The sequence below is a fragment of the Nipponia nippon genome, unplaced genomic scaffold (assembly GCF_047370975.1).
Source record: "Nipponia nippon isolate SJK-2023a ecotype South Korea unplaced genomic scaffold, ASM4737097v1 scaffold_1, whole genome shotgun sequence".
NCBI classification, from domain to species: Eukaryota; Metazoa; Chordata; class Aves; order Pelecaniformes; family Threskiornithidae; genus Nipponia; species Nipponia nippon.
In genome coordinates, this window is record NW_028262290.1 from 102864366 (window position 1) to 102885571 (window position 21206).

At 35.0% G+C, this 21206-nt stretch overlaps 1 protein-coding gene across 16 annotated transcripts in view; it reads left to right on the top strand.

Moving 5' to 3' along the window:
* ATP9B (ATPase phospholipid transporting 9B) overlaps positions 1–21206 on the top strand; it is a 175229-nt gene that overhangs the window by 22314 nt on the left and 131709 nt on the right. For 15 of the 16 annotated variants that reach the window (XR_015706407.1, XR_015706409.1, XR_015706405.1 and 12 more), the window contains exons 3-6: positions 2674–2824; positions 7413–7526; positions 11207–11315; positions 20337–20395. Coding sequence is in view for 12 of the 16 variants with exons in the window: in XM_087765007.1 (XP_087621133.1) it covers positions 2674–2824; positions 7413–7526; positions 11207–11315; positions 20337–20395 (433 nt within the window). In the remaining 4 variants the exon portion in view is untranslated. Of the gene's footprint in view, positions 1–2673; positions 2825–7412; positions 7527–11083; positions 11102–11206; positions 11316–20336; positions 20396–21206 lie in introns of those variants that run through there. The other variant, XM_087765103.1, reaches the window with a different exon arrangement.

Below are 21206 nucleotides of genomic sequence, written 5' to 3' on the forward strand. Positions count from 1 at the left end.
AGAATAGGAAAGGACCTTAAGAAGTCATCCAGTCGATTCCTTGCCTGCACAGGATGAATTACACCTATCACTTATGTCTGATCTAACCAGATCTTAGAGACCTGCAGTGGTAGCAATTCCAGCCTCCTTAAGTGTTTCTTTCCACCCTAGTTGCTAGAAGCATTTACTCAATGTCTATCCCCCTTGCCTTATTTATTTGCCACGGTTGAAGTCCGTCATTACTTAATCATGGTGGATGTAGAAAATAATTCTCCCTTTCCCCTTTGCAGCTGTTTCTTACATACTTGAAACCATATTAGGTCCACACTCAGCCTTCTCTGAACAATTCTGTTTCTTTTGGTGTATCTAGTAGACAAACCTGCCCTGCTTTCTAGACCTGTAATTGTTTTGTTGCTCTTGTGTGTGGTCTTTGTTTTCCCAAGTGGCCTGTTTGTTGAAATTTCGTATTCAAAATGGTGTTGTAAGCCAAATGAGATCTTGCTAGCACTGGATTGAGAAAAAGGAATACATTCATGACTTGCTAGCAGTATGCCTGTCCACGCTGACCAGATATATGCCTTTTTTTGCACATGTATATCATTCTCATGCAGTAACTGAGTCCTTCTGTTCTAAGCTGCCATCTACTAACTCTTTTTCAATTCTGTATTTGTGTAGTTGATAACTTCTGTGTAAATGTACTATGTTGTGCTTTTGCCTATTTAACTGCGTTCTGTCTCTTCCAGGTAGTAGTTTTTCCAATCTGTCAAGACAGCTTTGAAATCTCCTCTCCTCTTTGCATGTACTCCTGTCTCTTCTAGCTTTTTGTTGTCTGTAAAATGAAATATTTGATAGTCAATTACCCAGTAAGTTCTAGATAAAGCTTTGCAGAACTTCACTGAAATTATTTTGGATTTATAACAAGCTACTCTGCAATTATGAGTTTTCCAAGTGTGTCAATTCCAAGAATATGTTCTTTTACTTTCCTTACGAGAAATATCCTGAGAGCTAAGCTTTATTAGAGACATAGAATCATAGAATGATTAGGGTTGGAAGGGACCTTTGAAGATCAACTGGTCCAACCTCCCTGGCCATGGGCAGGGGCATCTTTCATTGGATCAGGGTGCTCAAAGCCCCAGGAGTCGAGAGGACATGTACTCTCAAGCAGTAGTGCATCTGGCTCTTCTCAGAGGGAAATTAGTTCCATTTTAGAAGTTATTCTTGACATGTCAGTGTTTGTTATGACTCTGTTTTCTTTCAGGTGTGTACAAATACATACAAATAGGTTGACTATACAGAATTCATCCAGGAAACAATTAATTTTCCTCTCCTGTTCTCAGCAAAATCCTTTCTGTTGGTTTGAATACAATTTATAAGAGCTTCCTAATGGTTACGTTTTTTTTTCTGCATCAAAAATATTGTCAGTATATTCAAAAACCTCACTAGAAAATGTGTGACACTCCTTCACCTTCAACTTCACCTGTTGATGTAGCTGAGATCCACTGTGACCAGCTAGGTCTGTGCTTCAGCTGCAGTAGGTGCTCACAGAAGGCCTGTCTGCTCCGTCTTCCTCATTCACTTGCCTAAAACACTCCCAACATGATTAAGGCACCTCCCCTAGTATTAAAAAATGCAGAGAAATTCTCCTTTAACTTATGGGATTATAAAACAAGTATATATGGCATATAACACAAGGATATATGGCAAACCTGCTTTTCTTTCCACACTACCAGTTCTTTCCAACCCATCTGTACTCATCTGTGTTAATAATCTGCCCCTGTGGATAGTCCTAGCAAGTCTTAGGCTGATTATATTATGTGAGTTGAGTTGCATCCATGTTTGTTTCTTGTTTTATTGTTGTTACTTAAAAGTCTGCTGAGCCTCACAGCCTTTTGTTCCTCCTACATTGTGATCTCATCCCATCATTCCTGTGTCCTTGGCCAAATTGCAGTTGTTTAAAGGTGGCTGTGAGCTCTTCCTGTCTATCTTGTTGCACACAATTTAAACCCTCCTCAGCAGATTTGTAAGCTGGTTAGGCAAGGACGCTCTTCCTTCCTCCTGTGAACTGAAGTTCACCATTGCTGATCTTTGTGCGATCTGCATTTATATCGTTGGGTTTTTTGGCTGAAAACATTTGACAGTGTGGCATTAGGTATGCTTCCCTGTTATGTCTGCTATAGGCAGTCTTACGGAGGAAACTAAGATTTACCAATTATGTGGTAATTGTATACAAAGCTGTTGAAATTTTTCTAACTTTATCTAACAGAAGCCTTATTTCGTCTTCAATCATTAGCATAATTTCAGTATCAGTCATACAAGATAAAGAGTTGAGCCAAAGGACTGTAAGGTATGATGGATCAGTTAATTATTTAACGGTGAGAGAATTTAGTTGCTGCTAATGCAGACTTGTATTAACTAGAATTTTTTGAACCTGTGTCAAATGAAACTTGTCGTCATTTTCTTGGGCTTTCCTGTAAAGAATGTGCAAGTTTTTATGTATGTATATGTCTGAATGAGTTGAATACTGTGCAATTGCCCTAAATATTACAAGTCAACATCATGCTTGCTTGTTTCGGTGTGGCAAAAATTGTTAAGCCTGTTTTTCTTTGGTATTTGCCTTTAGGATTCCAGGTTTGGAAATAGTAATTGCATATAGTAAAGTTTAGTTTTAAAGTAAACAATTGTTTTTCTTTTCAGTTGTTCTGATTGGCTTATAAACATTTGCCGAAGAAAGAAAGAGCTGAAGGCTCGCACAGTGTGGCTTGGGTGTCCTGAAAAGTGTGAAGAAAAATACCCCAAAAATGCCATAAAAAATCAAAAATACAACGTCTTTACCTTTATACCTGGGGTAAGGCTACTAACCATTTCTTGGTGTTGCGCTGACTACATGTTCTATAGTGTTTTTTTGACAGTTCTGCAAAAGATAATTTTATTTACCCAGATTGTTATTTTTCTTTTTACATTTACCTCAATGTCTTCAATTAAAATTGACAGTTGAGAGCAAGGCTGCTTTTTTTTTTTTTTTGGAATTGCTTTGTTTTCAAAGGGATATTTACTAAAGAAGTGCAGTGTGTATGATTGAGTGGTTGGAATTCAGTGAAGCTTTAGAAATTTGAGATGGGTTTCCTTGTACTTTTCTATTCATCATTAGAAATTTGTAATCCTCTTTTTAAAACAGAAGCACTTCTCCACAGTCAGTTGTGAAAATACTACAAAGCACTGACTTCAATTGAGAAATAAGTAGTTGAAAATCACAGTGTACTCCCATAGATATTTTCTCATACTCTCTGCCATTGAAAGCATAATAAATAATTTATTCTGAAACAGGGAACTCCTTAAAGGACAAAAACAACCCACGTCTTCAATTTATATGACAACAAGTAAGGCCTAGTTTAGTAAACTAGTACTTTTCAGAGTTGTATTTCTCATTGCAATTTTAAAAATAGTGATATCTTTTTTTGGTTTTGAACACAATTCTTCAGACAATACTTTTTTTTGTGGAGTGGAAGTCTTTTTGTCACTTTCATTTTCTAAGGAGCCATATTGTGTCTTAATTTCAATTTTTTGCCTATGATGTTCACAGTGTATACGAAGACAAAAGAGACATTAGTTTGTCTAGTTCATACTTCTAAAAAAATTTGTTATAGTGAAATACAGCAGTAGAAAAGACAACTTTTGAAGGTTCAGTAGTTAAAACCTAAAAATGTATGCTGCTGTGACAGAAACTTTACTAAAACGCTTTTACTCATACTTTTACTAGTATCGTCCAAGAATCCTGTGTCCTGTTGCAAAAACTGAATGTCTTCTACATTTGAATACAGACATGCTTTGTCTTAAATTTTTTATTTAAGTGATCATGCTGGCTTATAAGAGTATTGATTCTATTCTTCTGGCCTCTTTGGTCCAATGACTGGCAGGTGCTTTCTAATACGTTTCTTTATTCAAACAAAAAAAATTAATGGCTTTGTAATTAAGACTGATCTCCTGTCAAAGAAATAGAATGTCACTTATCACAGGCGGATAAAATATTCTCATCTCTATTGAACGAAGTAAATGTTTTCTTCCGAAGTTTAAATTATTAAATACACTGAAATTGGTTAAGCCACATATGCTTTCCTAAAGGTCACAAAATTCATTAAGCATATAGTAAGCCATTGATTATTGTGACTAGAAATCTGCAGTGTAGATTACAAATCCTGAACCAGATTCATGTTTCCTATAGGGATCAGCCATAGCTTGCAATTACCTGTTGAGAGAAAGAATGTTTGTTCTTTTTTGAAAATCTTGGGTTTTACAGTATAGGCAGAATCAGATTTTTATTTTGGTGGCAGTATTTGGTATCTCAGTAGTAACTTCAAAATGAAGTGGGATCCTAAACGTAAAGCCCAATATTGGTGAAAATAAAATGTTTCTAAAGTTTCATTTTAGACATGAATTAAAACATTTCATTGATTAGAAATACTATGTAGCTATCTGATTTTTATGCTATTCCACTAGAAGTAATTTGTAGGGAACAGAGTTGTATTGGTTCCAAACCCATAAATGTAACTAAGTCATAAATATTGACTCCAGTGATTTACTCTGATTGAAATTTTCATCATGTGAAGTTTTGTCTTCTGTTTAGAGCTGTATCTTTTTTAACATTGCAGCTGGCAATGGGTAATATTCCATGATTTCATTCAAAATACAAGCTTAAAATAATGTTTAGATTAATAGAATTTTACTTACTGGCTAAAACAGCTGTAACATTTCCAAAATATCATCTAATTTCCTACCAGTTTTATATAAAATACTTCCTGTTTCTACCTTTACACCAGTTTGTTCAATTTCTGTTTACTATTTCATGTATGTCTTGGTACAGCTGCTTAGGATTTTTCTGTAAATTTCCATAAAGAATATCTTCTGTGATGGGCAGGTTTTTAAGATACCTCTCCTGAACTTCAAAGCAGTAGTTTATTTTTTTATCAATTTTATGTAACTGGAGACTTTTCAATTTGCTTAACTAGACTGAAGTGTTTAGCTTTGTATTGAATTAACTGTCAGTGATCTGCCAGGATTCAAAAGACTTGTAGGAAGGTGCTTTTTAACTCCCCCCTTCTCCTGCAAGATGGGTGCTCTTGCAGAGCTGCACCTCCCAAAGTACTCTGCGGACTTTTCTTTGACCTGGTATATCAAGTCTTTGTAACCAGTTAAACATATTGCTAGAAATGAGTATATGAACTTCATCAGTATTAACATAAGGGACAGCTTCAAGCTGAATTAGCTTCATTTTGGAAGAATGCTACGACTTCCCTGCAACTTAAAATTTGACGCTTTATGGCTTTACAGTTTTTTTGGTGAACAGTGGAATAGAATTCCATGCTTTTGAAAAAATCTTCTGATTTGAGGCTGTTTAGGTAGCCTTTAACTGAACAGTAATGTAGCACTCTTGCAAGAAACTGGCAATTTTGAGGTACTGCTACTTTGTTGTGCCTGCCAGAAAGACACTTTGAAATGAACTTCACTGAATATTTTTCCCTAAGGCATAGGTTTTTCCATAATTTTGAGTAATAATTTTGGACTGATAAGAATAATAAATATCTGTCCAGTAGCATCAACTTTCATGTAGGGTTCATTGTAATATTAACTGACTTGTAAGATTAAAAGATGGAGACACTCTTTAAATGTGGCTTTTTGATCTATCTTGAATCTTTTAGCTTTGAAACTATTGATTATCCATTTTCTCAAGTCCCAGTGTCCCAAGTTCAGCAGCCACTTCTGATCATCCTGCTGAAAGTGCCATGTTGTCCTGGCCTACTAAAGAAATATGTGCAGTCTTTGAAGATTCAAAATTCTATAAAATGAATAATGTTCTTAGCATTGTAATTATAACTAAAGCAACGTTGAGAATATGCGCTTACTGAAGCGGTTCTTTTAATTACCAGAGGAATCTCTGCATCTGTCATTCCTTTAGAATACGGGACAGTGTATTCTGTGATAAGGTTACTGTGTCTTCACTTAAAACTTGGACAAGTATCTTGGAGTTTAGACCAAACCTTTCATTTATTAATAAATACATCTTATGTACCGATATTTATTGCAAAATAATGTTTTGAGAAATTTAATGCTGAGTGTTTCTTCTAAATTACCTCAAAAGCCCATGTTATTTTGTTACAAATTTTTTGTAGTTTAAACTTTCTGAAAACTTAAACTGTGGTTGCTTTTGTAAAAAGCTTGTCTTGCTATGGAAACAAGAATACCGCCTTATCTGAGATATCCACACGATAGCCATTTGGAAAGAGAGCAGTGTCGCTTACCCTTAATCACTGGATCCTTTCTGTAGTGTTCATTTTACCTTCCTAAACAACATTTATTCTTGAGTATTGAGTAGTTTCACTATTTTTAAGAACAGTGGGAAAAGGTAATTTTGAAGGAGTGCATCTGACTTCGTGGTAGCCTTTGTCCCTTTGAGAACCAAAGGCCTTCAGAAAGAAGGCAGATGAGTTGTAGAGCTTCCCGCCCTGAAAGAGGAGAAACTTCAGTGCCTGTGTTGAGGAGAGCGCGCTGAGGGAACATGGTGAAAAAAAGTAACAAGGAGCACATGTATAGTTTTCTGTATGTGCTGCAGACAGGGCTGAAATTTTAGGGTATTCTCACAGTGATGCAGAGCAGCATGGTATAGCCTGCTCAGTTTTGTTACTCTGTAGAAGTTCAAATAACAAAGACTAGGATAATATTTTTGTAAATGGCTTCTGTTCATTTGATGCCAATGATTTTTTTATTTTATAATTATTATTTAAGGCCAGGATATGAAAATTTTTAAGACAAAAAGACATTGTGAGACAGATGAAACAGAATTTAAGTATTAGTACTTAAGGAAAGATTAAGATTGACTTTTAGTGCTGTATTTTTAGGAAAAAAGTTTTAGCAGTTAAAAATGAAAACTTAATGTTCAGATACTCACAAACTTATTTCGCTTTTTTTATTGATACTATAAAAAAGAAAATTTTCAAAAACTGTTTTAACTTACAAACATAAAGGTAACTATTGTGGATATAAAATTATTGCAAGATGCTTCGACAAACATTTGAATTCTGCTTACTGTTAAGATTTTGGAGTAAATCTTTGCACAGTGATCTTGATATATTTAATATTTGTAAAGATTGAGTTCATGTAGTCCAGTTTTCAAAATATCAAAAATTTAGCAAATTGCTTTTTCAGAGTGAAAAGAGGCATTAATATCGAAGGGTTTTTCTCAACAAAAATAGCAGTATAATATTAAAACAACTTACAGTGCATGTAGTAGTTTGATATATAGCATATTGTGCTACATAGTACCATACATAATAGTATGTCATATAATGGTTTTATATCCACTATCATGAAAAAAGTGAATTTTGTGTACATTATGGGTACAAATTTTAAGGCATTTATCTATTTTGTGTTTTTCATTTTAGGTTTTATATGAACAGTTCAAGTTTTTCTTGAATCTCTATTTTCTCGTCGTGTCCTGCTCACAGTTTGTACCAGCATTGAAAATAGGCTACCTGTACACATACTGGGCTCCTCTGGTAAACAGAAAAATACTTCTAACTAGAAGTTTTGGGTTTTTAATTTCAGAAGAAAAGTTCATGTATACGTACACTTCATAAATTTGCATCTGGTAAACTGCAGTGATTAAAATATGTAACAGAAGTAAAATGCTTACTTGAAATTACAGTATTTTACAGCAGATACTCCAGCAGCTGTTGTTTACTCCCTTCCTCCTGCCCCAAAGGCTGGAGGCTGTTTTTGTTAACCAGCTAGTCTGAGTGAGTAGTGTTCCTTTCTGGCTGCTAGTCACTTGAGAGGTTTACAAAAACAAACCAAAAAAACCTCCAGCTAGTAGAGAACCTTATTTGGTAACATAGGTAATTTGCGTGTTTAAATTTCTCTGTTTATTGTTATTTGCTCACTATTTTGCTTTCACGCGAGGTCAGAATTGAAAGCATAAATTTTTTGCATTCCTTCTATGTTGGTTTTGATCATGTCCTTTTTTTCCCAAAAATTAAGATAAAATGTTTTAAGCCATGGATAAAGCAGGAGGAAAACGCATCTTGAAAATAAGTTATTCATTAAACATGCTTTTCCTAATTGATTGCCCTGCCAGTTGGGCTGGCTTCCTTTCAATATGTTTTGTTATTATTGAGCCCTCTGCAGTATTTTCTTGGGAAACTGTTCAAACCAGTTGCTTCTGACTCAGGTTTCCTAAGGTTTGAAAATTGTGTTCTCCTCAGAGGAGGCCCTTTTGATAGTCTGCCAGCTATATTCCCATGATTTGGAATTCTTTTCTTGTTTGTAACTAGATCATTACCTTCTCTTTCATCTTCCTCCTGGCCCCTCCACCCCAGGTTTAAAAGCAAGGCAGGAGGAACAAATGCTTTATTTTCTAAATTTATTAAAAAAATGGCATTTTTCAGTAGCATTTATTCTCAGTGGTATTCAAGACGAACAGTGACATGCTGACTGCTTGAGTAAAGGTCATTCTTAACAAGTCAATAGAGTAAATATTCTGGATTGATTTCATTGTTTTAATTGTTGCAACATGTGTCCTTTTAAGTATCAATAAATGGAGAGACTGTCCTGGAGGTTCTTCACACCTCTGTTTCCAGACAACTTTTGGCTTCTACTGCAACAAAAAACATTTCCAAGACAGAAAGCTTGTTCAACAGTGGGATTTGAAATGGATATTTACAAAGGTCTTTGCTGTTGACCCAGTAAGAAAAGACAGAAGTCAGCCTTGTCTGGAAGTTGGTCTCTTCACAGTGAAGCGCTGTATACAGCTCTATACGTTAGTGAGGTAGTAAGGAAAAAAAATCACTTAGCATCTCATCCCTGCCCAAAGAAGGGAGAAAATACTGTATTTTGCAAACATTGGTAATCTGTTCTGTATAGACGTGTTTGTCTTATTCAAGGGTATTTTGAATGATGTTTCCCAGTTTTCACATGCAGCTTGAAAATATAACAATATCTCAGTTAGCACTAGTGGTACCCATTTTTGCTAAACTCACTTGTTTCTACTTGAATAGCTTTTCTACTAATGAATAACCTCCAGGTAAAAGAGATTAATTGGATGTTGAGTAAGGCTCAGTATGTATGATGAAAATATAAAACATTTAAGTCAGACCCATTGGGCTGTCTTTGTTGCTTAACAGATAAGTTTGGTTTTCTTCGAAGAGCATGTAACTGCTGATAAATTTTCAGTAATAATCAGAGGAGTAGCTATGACATGGCTTGTATTTTCTCTCAAGATTTTAAAGGAAAAGAAAAACTGTTCAGCCTACTACTTAAAAACCAACTGAGTCAAGTATGTGCTAAAAGGTTTTTGGTTTGGTTTTTTTTTTTTTTTTTGCTGGTGTGTGTGGGGTTGGGGGTTTTTTGGTTTTGCTTTGTTTTTTGTTTTGATTTTTGTTTTTTACTTCAACAGTTTTTACAACAAACAGACATAATACACTTAGATCAAGCACTGGAGTTCTTCAAACAAGACTGTATTTTACTGGTTTGTTGTTATTTGCACAGTAGGAAATGGACTTCTTTCGTGTGGAACATACAAAGGATGTAAAGCATACAAGTTTGATAGTAAGCAGTATGCTAAAGATATTTAACTGCTTACAGTTAAAGAAAGATGACAGGGGTTTTTGTAAGATTGGCTTCACAATTTCAGCTCCCCTTTGGAAGAGTATCAAGTTCCTTTGAGCAAATGAGGAAAAAGGGAAATATCTGTCTTAAATTGTTCCTCATAGTTATGGTCAGCTGTACTGAGCTGCCCAGCAAGGTATGGTGACTGCTAGGGGAAATTCTTGCAATTAACACCTTGCATTCTGTGCTTTGATTACCGTCTAGTTAATGAGATGTGCAAATGGCAAATATATTTGAAGGTGATTCAAGAGTGCCTTTTTTATGCTGCTAAAAGATCTATAGTGACAAAGCTCATGAAAATGCTGCTGCCAGAAAAGGGGAAAACCCTACTGCTCATTCAGTTATGCCCTAGGAGTGAAAAGGAATGCATTTTGCAAAGGCACTTTTTTGTTCTACGGATTTCTAATGTAATTGTTGTAGCTGATGTGGACAAACGAGAAGTGTTTAACTATAAGGTTGTAACAGAGTAAGCCTTGGAATTTTGGACTAGAACTGCAAAACAGCCCTTGCTATTGAAAAGGAGAATTTTAGTCAAGACTCCTTTAGGAAGACTCTGCACCTTCATTCCTTTCTTCTTGCTGGGAGCTTAGGGGAAGGTTGGCCAACTGTTGGACTTCTGCAAGAGAAGTCTAATGGTATAAATTTTCTTCTATAGAAGGAAAGTATTGGTGGGTGTCTGAAGCTAGATAGATAATCTAGAACCTTATCTGCTGGAGGATTTGTGAATATTTGAATTTTTTAGCCATCTTACTTACAGTAATGATAAGATCCCTTTACTGTTGAAAATCTTATTTCCCCTTCACTGATGGAGAATGACTGAGCACTTGAGTTTAAGAAGCCAAATGACCATATCTGAGGAGGTTTAGAATGGGAGAGAGGAAACTCTTCTGTGCTTATCCCTGAACTGTTCTGTTCTTAGCTTACCATCTTTTGTGGCCAGAGACCATCTTAGTTGCATGGAGTGCACTCTGCGTTTCCAGCAGAAGCTGCAGTGGCGCTATCCTGTGAAATCAGCAGCCAAAGCATTTAGATACTTAGCTTTTCAGAACAACTCCCCTTTTTCTTTGTCAATATTTGTGACGTACTGGTAAATAACTACATTTCAGATGGCAAAATTAACTAAACTAGCCATCCGTTTACCTTTTCGTTTCTGTCTGTTAGGAAAAAGGCAGTGAACTCAAAATTAGAATTGGAGACTTCTTAAATTTTTGGATTTTGGTAAAGCCCTAAAATTTGTGGAAGATAGGGAAATATGTTTATTGAACTACAAAGGCTGTCTTTAGTTCATCCAAAGCATTTTAATTTTTTAAATTTCAAATTATATCTAAATTACATGTATTTGGAGATGTAGTTATTCTAATTATATTTGTACAATGTACAAGTATGATTTTTTTTTTTTTTTTGGACTAAACCAAGATGATATTTTAACAGATTGAAGAAAACGCTAAAACCCAAATGAGGAAAAAAAGTAAATATTCTAAGTACATGTTCTTACTCTGTATATTGTTCCTACATGTGTATTTCTATTCTAGCACTTTGAGAATTCTGAATTGCATAATTATATCTTTGACAGGGATTTGTTTTGACGGTCACAGTGGTACGGGAAGCCGTTGATGAATTTCGACGTTACAAGAGAGACAAGGAAATGAACTCACAGTTATATAGCAAGCTGACAGTACGAGGTTAGCAAAACCATTTGTATAAATCCTTAAAATATTTCATTTTTTTCTTATCTATACATTTACAGACTTCCAGTTCAAAGAAATAACTAATAGTCTCAAGCTGCACTATTCAGAATGAAACTGATACTGAACCAAGTGCTTGATTTCCCTCAGATAAATACAACTGTTAAACTTGATCTGTTTAAGAAGTGGTGTAAATCTTTTTTGTTTTTTTGTAAAGGAAAGGTGTATGTATATAATTATATATACTTTTGAAGCGTTCTGCTGTTTAGTACTATTATTTCAAAGTGCAGTTCTCCTCTGAAATTGATACCAAACAGTAACTCAGCAACACTGTCATCTATATATCAAGTGTATATAGGAAATAAGGGATCAGTAACTAAGAAATACGATCTAATTAAAATTCACTAGAGCCTTTCAAACTTGGTGGATATATTTGTGATTAAGAAAAGGAAGATGTATTGTCAGTCAGCTTCAGTATCAAAAATACTGATTTCAGTTTTTGCATATAATTTGAAATCTATATGATCATGCATTAGAAACAGCCAGTTTTCTTTCCAGAAATTAATAAAAGGAGAAATCACAATTATGACTTTTTTGGACTCAACCTTTAGCAGTTTTTCATGAAGACTTTTAAGGAAATGAAGCACTTCAGCTGTGAAGTGACAATTAAATTTGGTAGGATATGGTAAATTTTAAACGTGGGCATAAGAGAAAAACTATGCACTCCTCTCCATTTTTATGTTGCTTAGCACATTTTACTGTTTAGATTTGGAACAGAGTGCCACAAAGAAAGGTGCCAAAAAATAATGAATAACCTATTATCAAGTCAAACTGTAATGAATAACCTTAGAAAACAACATGACCTTGCTATTACCCTCAAAAGTTATTTTGCTACAATATCCTGGGAAGTCTCTGTTAAGGATTTTCCTTGGCATAAAAAGTTGTAGAAAGTGGGAAGCTGTTAAGGTATGTGAGGTTGCGTCTCAAGCAGTTAGAGTATATGGTATACATTATGCCAAGTGTAAATTCTGTTCACTAATTCCCAACATATATTTCACTGGACTTTGTAGTATATCTTGGTGAATATCTTCTTCTCAGAAGTCAGTGGGAAGAGTAACCTTACCAGATATGGGAGTCTTAATTAGCAACTAAACTCTTGGAGTAGCTCTGGATAATATTTTCTCCAGAAAAAATGGATTAAAAGCTTGTAATGTAACACAAGGATGTTCTGTCCGAAATCTTACCCCATTTTTTAAAGTAATTGGAAGGTAAGTAAACAGGCAATGGTCTCATTAGTGATGACATAACCTAGCAGCTGAGAGGAATTTATACTGCTTCCTTGCAGTATGGAGACTTGCATTGTTTTCTGGAGTTTGCGTACAGAAGGGAGCAACTGTAGGGAATATTTGCCTACTGTTCTTCCCTTCCTTGTCAGCCTGAAATAGCTTTATCACCATTTAGAACTGTGGAAATTTGCAAATGGGATAACTATCATTTGTTTAACACAAGTGGTTGCATTGCTGGCTTCCAGATCTTTACAGTCTTTAAAGAAATGGACTCTTAATGGCTTTTCTTTCAAACTTGTAATTTAACCTGCTGGTTGGTATTTTTTTTTTTTTTTTTTTTAGATCTCTTATGGTAGGCCCCTGAACATTCACCTTTGAAATAGGTAGTACAATCCTACCCTATTCAGCAATAGTGTTAGTAATCTGAAATTCTTAGTTCTGGAAGCACATGCATAGTTTATAGTTACCAGTGTGATGTAAATGTCAAGACTGACGTTTGCTGTTTTAAGGACTAAGTTTGGTGCCTTTTGTGCTTCTTTTTTCACTTAACTTGTTTAGAGTTAGTATTGGAGTTTCTGGTAAATTGCTAGGCATTTAAGCAGCATTTAAGTAGAATTCTTGGAATCCTGATGTCCTCTTTCCCAGCTCATGAAATATTTCATGAGGTTATGTGTATTTGAGAAACTTTTCATTTTGTAGCTTCTCCTAGAAATAAGGAAATTGTCAAATTAAAATTGGATTTGGTCACCTTGACACAGCTGATTTCTAGATAAAGAATAGAGATTTAAAAATAGTATATAGTAGTATATAGGTAAAGCCCAGCAGTTATATCAGGAACTGACATGTAGAGAGCAGTGACTTGTTCAAAAGAAGTTTTAAAAATGCCCCTTCTTTTAAAAAAGGATATCAGCTTTTACCCACGAATGTGTATGTCTATTTCGACTTTCAGGTTTTGGTGTCAGTGCTGTCATGAATTCATACTTGGCTTTTGTTCTGTTTTGTGGTTTTTTTGAAGACCGTAATATTCTACAGAAGTAAAGGTTCAAGATCTCTGCTTGCAATGAACTCTGAATCCCATGTTGACAATGGGGGGATAGATGAGCTAACAATGCAGTGGCCAATTTTAAGAATGAAAACATTATTGCAGTCCCCACTCAAAATTAAGCTGTATTAAAAATTGCTACAAACACATATATGAAATAATGAATAGAGGATAAATTGCACCTCTTTCATAATATAGGGTTCTTTCATAATAAGGCATTCTGAAACTGAAAGGTATCATTTTGAGGCAAAAAATGGCACTTCCTGCTATGATAAAGTTAGCCTAAGACTTTTACAGGTTTTGAGAAGGATTTAGGTATTTTTCTGTGCAAATTATTAATGTCGAGTACTACACTTCTGCAAACTATTGTTATAAGTAACTTTCAATATAATCTACCTAATTTTTAATATTGGCAGTACTCTTCAAGTGGAAAAATTCAGTTAGGCTTACCATACTAACCTACAGGCTAATGGTTTGGAGAAAGAAGGCTTTGTTACTTGTGAATGAACAAACTTGATACTGATTTAATTAAAAGCCTGAAAATCGATGCCACTCAAGAGTCACTTTTCAGAGTGGAACTGCACTTTATACTGCTCTAGCATTTTTTTTCTCCTAGTGATTTTATGACTTGTGTAGGTTTTACAGCCTTTTCTTTGAAATAGGTATTTTTTCTGTTTCAAAGATGGAGAAACTGACATAGAGAGGTTAAGCAGGTTGCCTTTGCTCAGTAGGAAAACTTAAAGTTAACAAGGTTCAGTGTTACCCTTGGTTTAATTGTATCATTTATGGAAGATAAAAATGAGAATGTAAGCACTTCTAGTTAGCTGTTTTGCAAAAGTGTTTGTTTATTATAGGGAAACAAATGTATTTGTAGCAAGAGAAGCTACTGGGATTTGAATTGTGATTAATTACTTGTATAAAGATAGTGTGGGTAGGCTGATTTGTAAGTTAAAATCTTTTTATATAGCATTGCAATAGATTAAGATCAGGAAGTCTTTGACTGCCTAGCAGTGTTGACTTTCTGTGGAGTCATTCTTAGCCTCAGGAACCCCTAAACAGGTAAAACATACGAATGTTGTCTTATGACCTGCATGTTGCTAGTGTAAGAAGTATCAGCTTTTTGAAGGTGATGGATTCACATTAGTGACTCTTAAAAACTTAGAATTTCTTTTTAGTAATTCAAGACCTTGAATAAGTATTTGTTCTAATCAGTAAATCTTAGCTTTTTTTAAAATAATGATCTGTTCCAAGCAGGAAATCAAGGGAGAATGGGATATCTGTTTTAAGTGTTACTTAATTGTACTTAGGCAGCAATGGCCAGCTTAATGTCCATAGACTAATTCTGATCCATGAGATATCTATCCAGTGTTATGCAGTTTTCTATTTGTCATGTAACATGGCTAAGCTGTCTTCAGTCATCCCTTGGTGAATTTGCTGTGTGTAACTTTGCACTTGTCAAGATGAACCTGCTACACGTGAAGTTTTAATGGCTTCTACTTTTTCAACCCTTTGTGGCAAGTGATGAAACATACAAATCAGTAAATGTATTGAATATTTTTGTGAGCAAGTCAATTAAGTGTACCCATCTCCATGTCTTTCATGTGAATCTTCTCCCTTGTATACTCTCCTAGATTATGGTATTGAATCTCTTAAGTTGTTCAGTGTATGATGCATTCTGCGGTTTTAATCTTTTTATTGAGATGTTTGTTGCAAAATCTACTTTCCTTTTTTGCATATCAAAGCCTGCAAATCCTTAAGAGACAGTTTTCAGTCAGTACGCAAGTTAAAGTTGGAGGGAGGAAGAGTATCTGCCTGTAGAATTGAAATTATCTTGCTATTGAAGATCCTGTCAATTTAATTGCTTTTTCTGCTTCAGAGCAGCTCACCTGCATATCCTTTTGTAGAGCAGAAACTGCAATGGAGAAAACTTTAGACCTCTGCATGCAGGTTTGGGAGGACTTCTGTTTTTCTTTCCTAAGGGACCATTATACTTCCGGCGCAGCTGCTTGTCTCATGCACTTACGTATCACCAGTTAAGTGCCCATGAAAAAATGCTGTTATTCTACAGAAGAATCATCTCAAGTTCATAAACAGGCTATTATCTTTTTCATTAAAATGCCAAAAGCCAATTGGATAATAAAATTGTAAAACAATTTTAACTCTTTTTCCCTTTCTATTCTCGAAGTTGGCAGTCCTGCCCTGAACCTTTCCTAGTTAGGTTTGCCCATGCAGTGTTACGAAAGTTTTGAAGAAAAAAAGATCAAGAAGAAAATAACTAACTAATAGTCACAACTGCAAGTTGCAGAAGAAGCATGCATCTGTCACTTACTCTCAGAATGTTTAACACGATTTTTGGCAGTGTTGCAGAACTCTCATTTTGCAACCTGCAAAGCAAAATAGAAAATGAATGTCAGGAGAGATGAGATTAATGAAATAATTCCATCCAGGCTTCAAATATGAGATTTATGTCTTTGTTGTACCCTTAAAGGATGGATAACAATATCCTTAAAGGGTGTTTAAGAATGTAGTGAAGTTGAAAATATATGCCAAAACTGTGTGATTATTCTTTTTCAGTTATTTGAAATCTGTATTGAAACCTCTTATAACATTAGAGTTTCAGTTCTTCAAGAACAGGTTGTCCTGCTTTTTGAAAAGCCACAGCATTAAAAAAATCAACATTATTTCTGAATCTAGAGGTACGACATGAGGTCTTTATTGCTTGCAATAGTTCAAACCTACCGATGACTTCATTCCTGGTATTTAAACCATACGGAACAGATAAGTTTTTAAAGAATTGTATCAGTTTCATCTAGCTGATTAGGGAAGCAGTAAGCAACAGCAGAAACAGAACTTGAAATTTCATGTAAGAATTTCAAAAAGAGGCCAGAAGAGAGGAAATGTCAAGGGGACTGTTTTCTTCCACATTTTTGCAGCATCCAGGAGATCAGATAAAAAGAACGAAGGCTTTCCATTTCACCGAAGAGGAGAGAGTACACAGAGGAGAGGAGCTAGGAAGCTTCTCTCTAGAGTTTCATATTGGTGATTAAAGACTAACCTCAGTTCACTATGTAAGACTGAGTTTGAAAGAAGGACCTAAGGACAGCACTTGCACTGAAAGATCAGCATCATCACACCACCCACCCCCCTCCCCCTGGCTCCCCATTATATTATGTATACTCTAATTATGCTGACAACTCAGGCTAATAGATGCCAGGTAAAACTCTCATATGGTCTGTACTTGACTCCTTTCATTCAAGAGCTTTATATTTATGGGTTAGAGACAACCTCTGTTACCAACTCCAGAAGCAGTACTTCAGACAGTACTCAAGGTACCATGGGTAAGATGTAATAGCAAATAAAAAAGAATTTGAAAACGCTACTCTCAAATGTTCTTTCAGGAGTGGCTTGCACTCCAGTAGTAGAGACACTTTTTAATGAAAAGAAACAAAGTCATTTCTGATATAGTATATACCCATAATTTGTTTACTTCATTTCTTAAATTTTTATGTGAAATACTTGTTAGCGCATATGAGATATTCATTAGTTTTTCAAATCATTGCAATTCATTTCAAAAGGCTTTATCTTGGGAGTATAATGAATTACTACAGACACATTTCAATGTTCCAGTTCTGCATAATTCTATATGTTGCTTTAGGCAAAAGCCTTGCGCCTTGGTGGACTATAAAGTCTGGATGCGCAGCCACTTCTGACAGCTTTGGACTTTTTATTGGTAATTACACAGATGGTGAAGAGTATTTTGCTACGGAGATGTTTTTAGGGAAAAAATAGTTTGCAAAAATAATTTATGCAGTGAATAACATTCAGTGTCTCTTTTTCGCTAAATGCATCTTCACTAAGATGTAGTATTGCATTATTTTAACGTTCTCTGAAATGGTATCTAATGATTCTCATTTTTGCTAGTCTAAAGGAAAGTGTTATTTGTTGACTTCTCAAAATTTTAAACCACTTTTTGAATTACTGACACTTTTTAGCATTTAGTTTTTAATAGAATATGTCTTGCCATTCAGATTCACTGTAGAATTAGCTGTCTTGCATGTCACAGGCCCCTTCCTTACGTGTGGGGATATACAGGATGCTCTAACAGGACATGTTTAGTGTGTAATAAAGACGGTATTCTGTAGTGTTATACTAAGCCGTGATCTGATAAGGAAACTTTTCAGTTCGTAATGTGAAATTCCCAGGATCGCTAGACTGAGTACAAGCAAAGGTGCAGTGTGGGTTCCTGTTGGTATAGTTGGCACCAGGAGTCTTTGCTTTTTGTCTGCCCTACATCGTGTTGCAAATGAATGTTCTACCTTCTGTTGTCCTCTGAGGCTTAGTGTCTTTTGATCTTTACTGTAGATGCTGTTAGAACTTGACTGTAGAAAATTCAATTGTTTAAGTTGATATTGATTAGTATTTCTGAATGGTTTTGATCATACGTGACTGCATAAGTTGCGTAGATCTGAGACGATGCTGCTGGTACTAGGATTTTTGTGGCTGTTAAAACTATAATCAGTTGATTGACTTGATTATCACAGTGATAAACTGATGAAAATTGTTAGTGGAGGAATTGAAAACAAAATGGGAAATGCTATCCCTTTGGTAAAACTAACAGACTTGGAAAGCAAAGTAAACATGATGAGGTTTTTCCGGTATATACACTAGTCACTTCTAGTCAAAACGTGAGAATTTATAAGAGAATTCACAGGCTCATGCAGTTAAGCCGACTAAATATGTTGACTTGGTATCAGACTGTTCTTTTAGTGGTTGAGCTTCAGTATTAGTTACTTTAAATTAAAAAAAAAAAAAAAATTGTTGAGAGTGTGACACTAACTTAATTTCCGTAGGTATCTTGAAACTCCTGTAGAGAACTGCTAGTGTTTCTTGCTACAGCTCTTTATACCTTGGTCTTCTGCTACTCCCTTCACCCTCACAAATGTGTTATGGCAGAGTTAGGAGTCAGATTGAAGATATAATTTGTTTTATATTTGGGGGTGGGTGTGGGTAAGGTGTTTTTGGCAACTGAAAAATTCAACTGGTGTAAAAGATCATTATCAATAACAAAGACTGGCTTTCAGAAATGACTTTGCAGACAGGCCAAACAAAAGTTGTGATTTTTCCTCTGACATGGCACATTTTAGAAGTGCTATTGTCATGGAAAATGTATTAAAAATTAGCTACAGGAATACATTTATTATTGACTGAATTAAAGATAAAACAACTGTTACTTTTGCATGAAATGCAGTTTTAAAGAGCAAGTACTGAAAATAATTACTCATAACATGAATCTTACTATCTTTGACTAAATGCACATGTAAATATAAGGAATTTTTTGAGGTTAACTACCTAATCTCTCGTCATTGAGAGTTACGATGAGGAGGTCTCACGGATTTGGAACCCAGCTTAGTTTTTGTTTTGTACTTGGTATAACTTTGAGAGATGATAGAATGTGCATTGACAAATCTACTATTCATAATACTTTTGATTAAACTCCAAGCTGATTGCTGCTCATCCTGTGCTTTTGTGGGTCTTCTGTTCTAATTTGTTTAGTCTGATTTTTATTTAGAACCCTAGCACCTTACCATGTTTTGACATATTGTCATCTGATACCTGCTGATCAGATACGTGCTGCTTGGAATCATGATAGTGTTTCTGATGGGAAAAGATATTTCCTATAGGTGTGTGTTTCAGCTTGTCAGGCTGTGTGAATATATATGTGTTTATATCCTCAGTTAAGAGGTTCTGAATTTATCACCTGTTATATCTTGGAAGAGGATATCCATATGTCATGACTTGTTTATCCACAAGGGTTTGTTTTGGTTGTTTTTAACTCAGGGAAGCAACTTTTTCTGGAATTGTAGCAAGGACCTGGGACTAGAACTCCTGAATTCCAATGAGCTCAACAATAACGCATTTTGGGCAGCAGCTTAACCTCTCTGTCTCAGTTTTTTAGTCCATAAAATAAGAATGTTAAAATTTAGCAGTGTTACAAATATTAATACTGTACAGAACATACAGGAATTAAATTGCTATGTATATTTTGGAATGAGTTGTTCACAGCAGTTACTGAACGGGCAGCTCTAAAGAATGAAAAACCTCTATTTCAGCTTTTGATACTTTAATTTTCTAAAACGAAATCTTCAGGCGTTTCTTCTGACTTTAGAGAGACTTAGCTCTTTTCCACTATAATGCCAACAAGTGCCAGACAGTGCCAAATACATCAGTAACTTTAGTGGCCAAGCAAAGCTACCTGTTGGTAACTGGGCTGTGACTAACAACTCATGTGTGTGAGAATGCTCCATGACTGTAAGCCTAACAACTCTTGACTTGTCAGAAATAGAAGTGCTGTCTAGTAGGAGACGGGAAAGACTCCTTTCTCCTGTTTTACGACTCTGTTATTGATACTATAGATCAGACCTGAGCATCTTCCATACATATTTTTTTCTTCTAATACTTCTACAATAGCTAACTGGTTACAAAACTAGACTTTTTTTAACCAGTGAATTATTTATTCAGACAGATGAAATCTATTTATTAATGTGTTCATCAGAGATCCATTTTGTATAGATTGTAACATTTTCACCAAACAATAACGTATTTAAGTATAACTTGCATTCTGGGATTTATATTCTTGTGACTCTTTATTAATGTCTGCCTAAGTTGATTACATTTCTTCTTTTTTTTAAGGTAAAGTGCAAGTTAAGAGTTCAGACATACAAGTTGGAGACCTCATCATAGTGGAAAAGGTTGATACTTTTTAAATATATTTTAGAGACTAAAGATTATTAACATGCTCATTATCTTCTGAAGCAAAGTATATTGAGTTACTTATCTGTGAAGTACTAACTAGCTAGTATTTTAGTTCAAGTCTTATTGGAGAATCTTCAAGGAAGTGTATTTTTGGATTAATTAAGCTTAATTGAATGTAAGCATTTATATTTTATGAATTGGTATATGCTTAAATTTATCTAGTGAAGGGAATACAATTACTGAATTAAATTCTCTGGCTTGTCCTGTGGTGAATGTTTGAAGCTGTCTGATTACTGATACCTTCCTTCTGATGCTCAAATCAGTGTTTTTCTGTGTCTGAAGCCTTTGAGGATAAGTTTTTATTTATACATAAAAACTTATATTTATATTATATAATTATAATATGTATATAATATAATTAAATAATATTACAGTTTCTATATTTTTAAAAAGGAGAAAAAGCTTTCCAGTTTGATTGCAAATGGTGAGTGAGAGCTGTGAACTTTTTTCCCCTCTATGCTAGTATTATGATAAAGACAGTGGTGCTTACTTCAGTTGGCTTTCTGGGGTACTAAGAAATTATTGTGACCTTGAAAGTCAACTTAATTTTCTTGTCAGAGGAAACTCTTTTTACTTAAGTTCATTCTGGTAAGGTGACTCACTTTCTGGGTGCCAGCAAGTGATTCCCATCATGCTTTGTATTAGAGAGTTAATCCATGAAGATGCTGGAAGGAGGCACCTCAAGTTGAAGTTTGTATCTACAGCTTTGTTTGAAGTGTTGTATGGCAAGTTGCAGCTTGGCAGAAT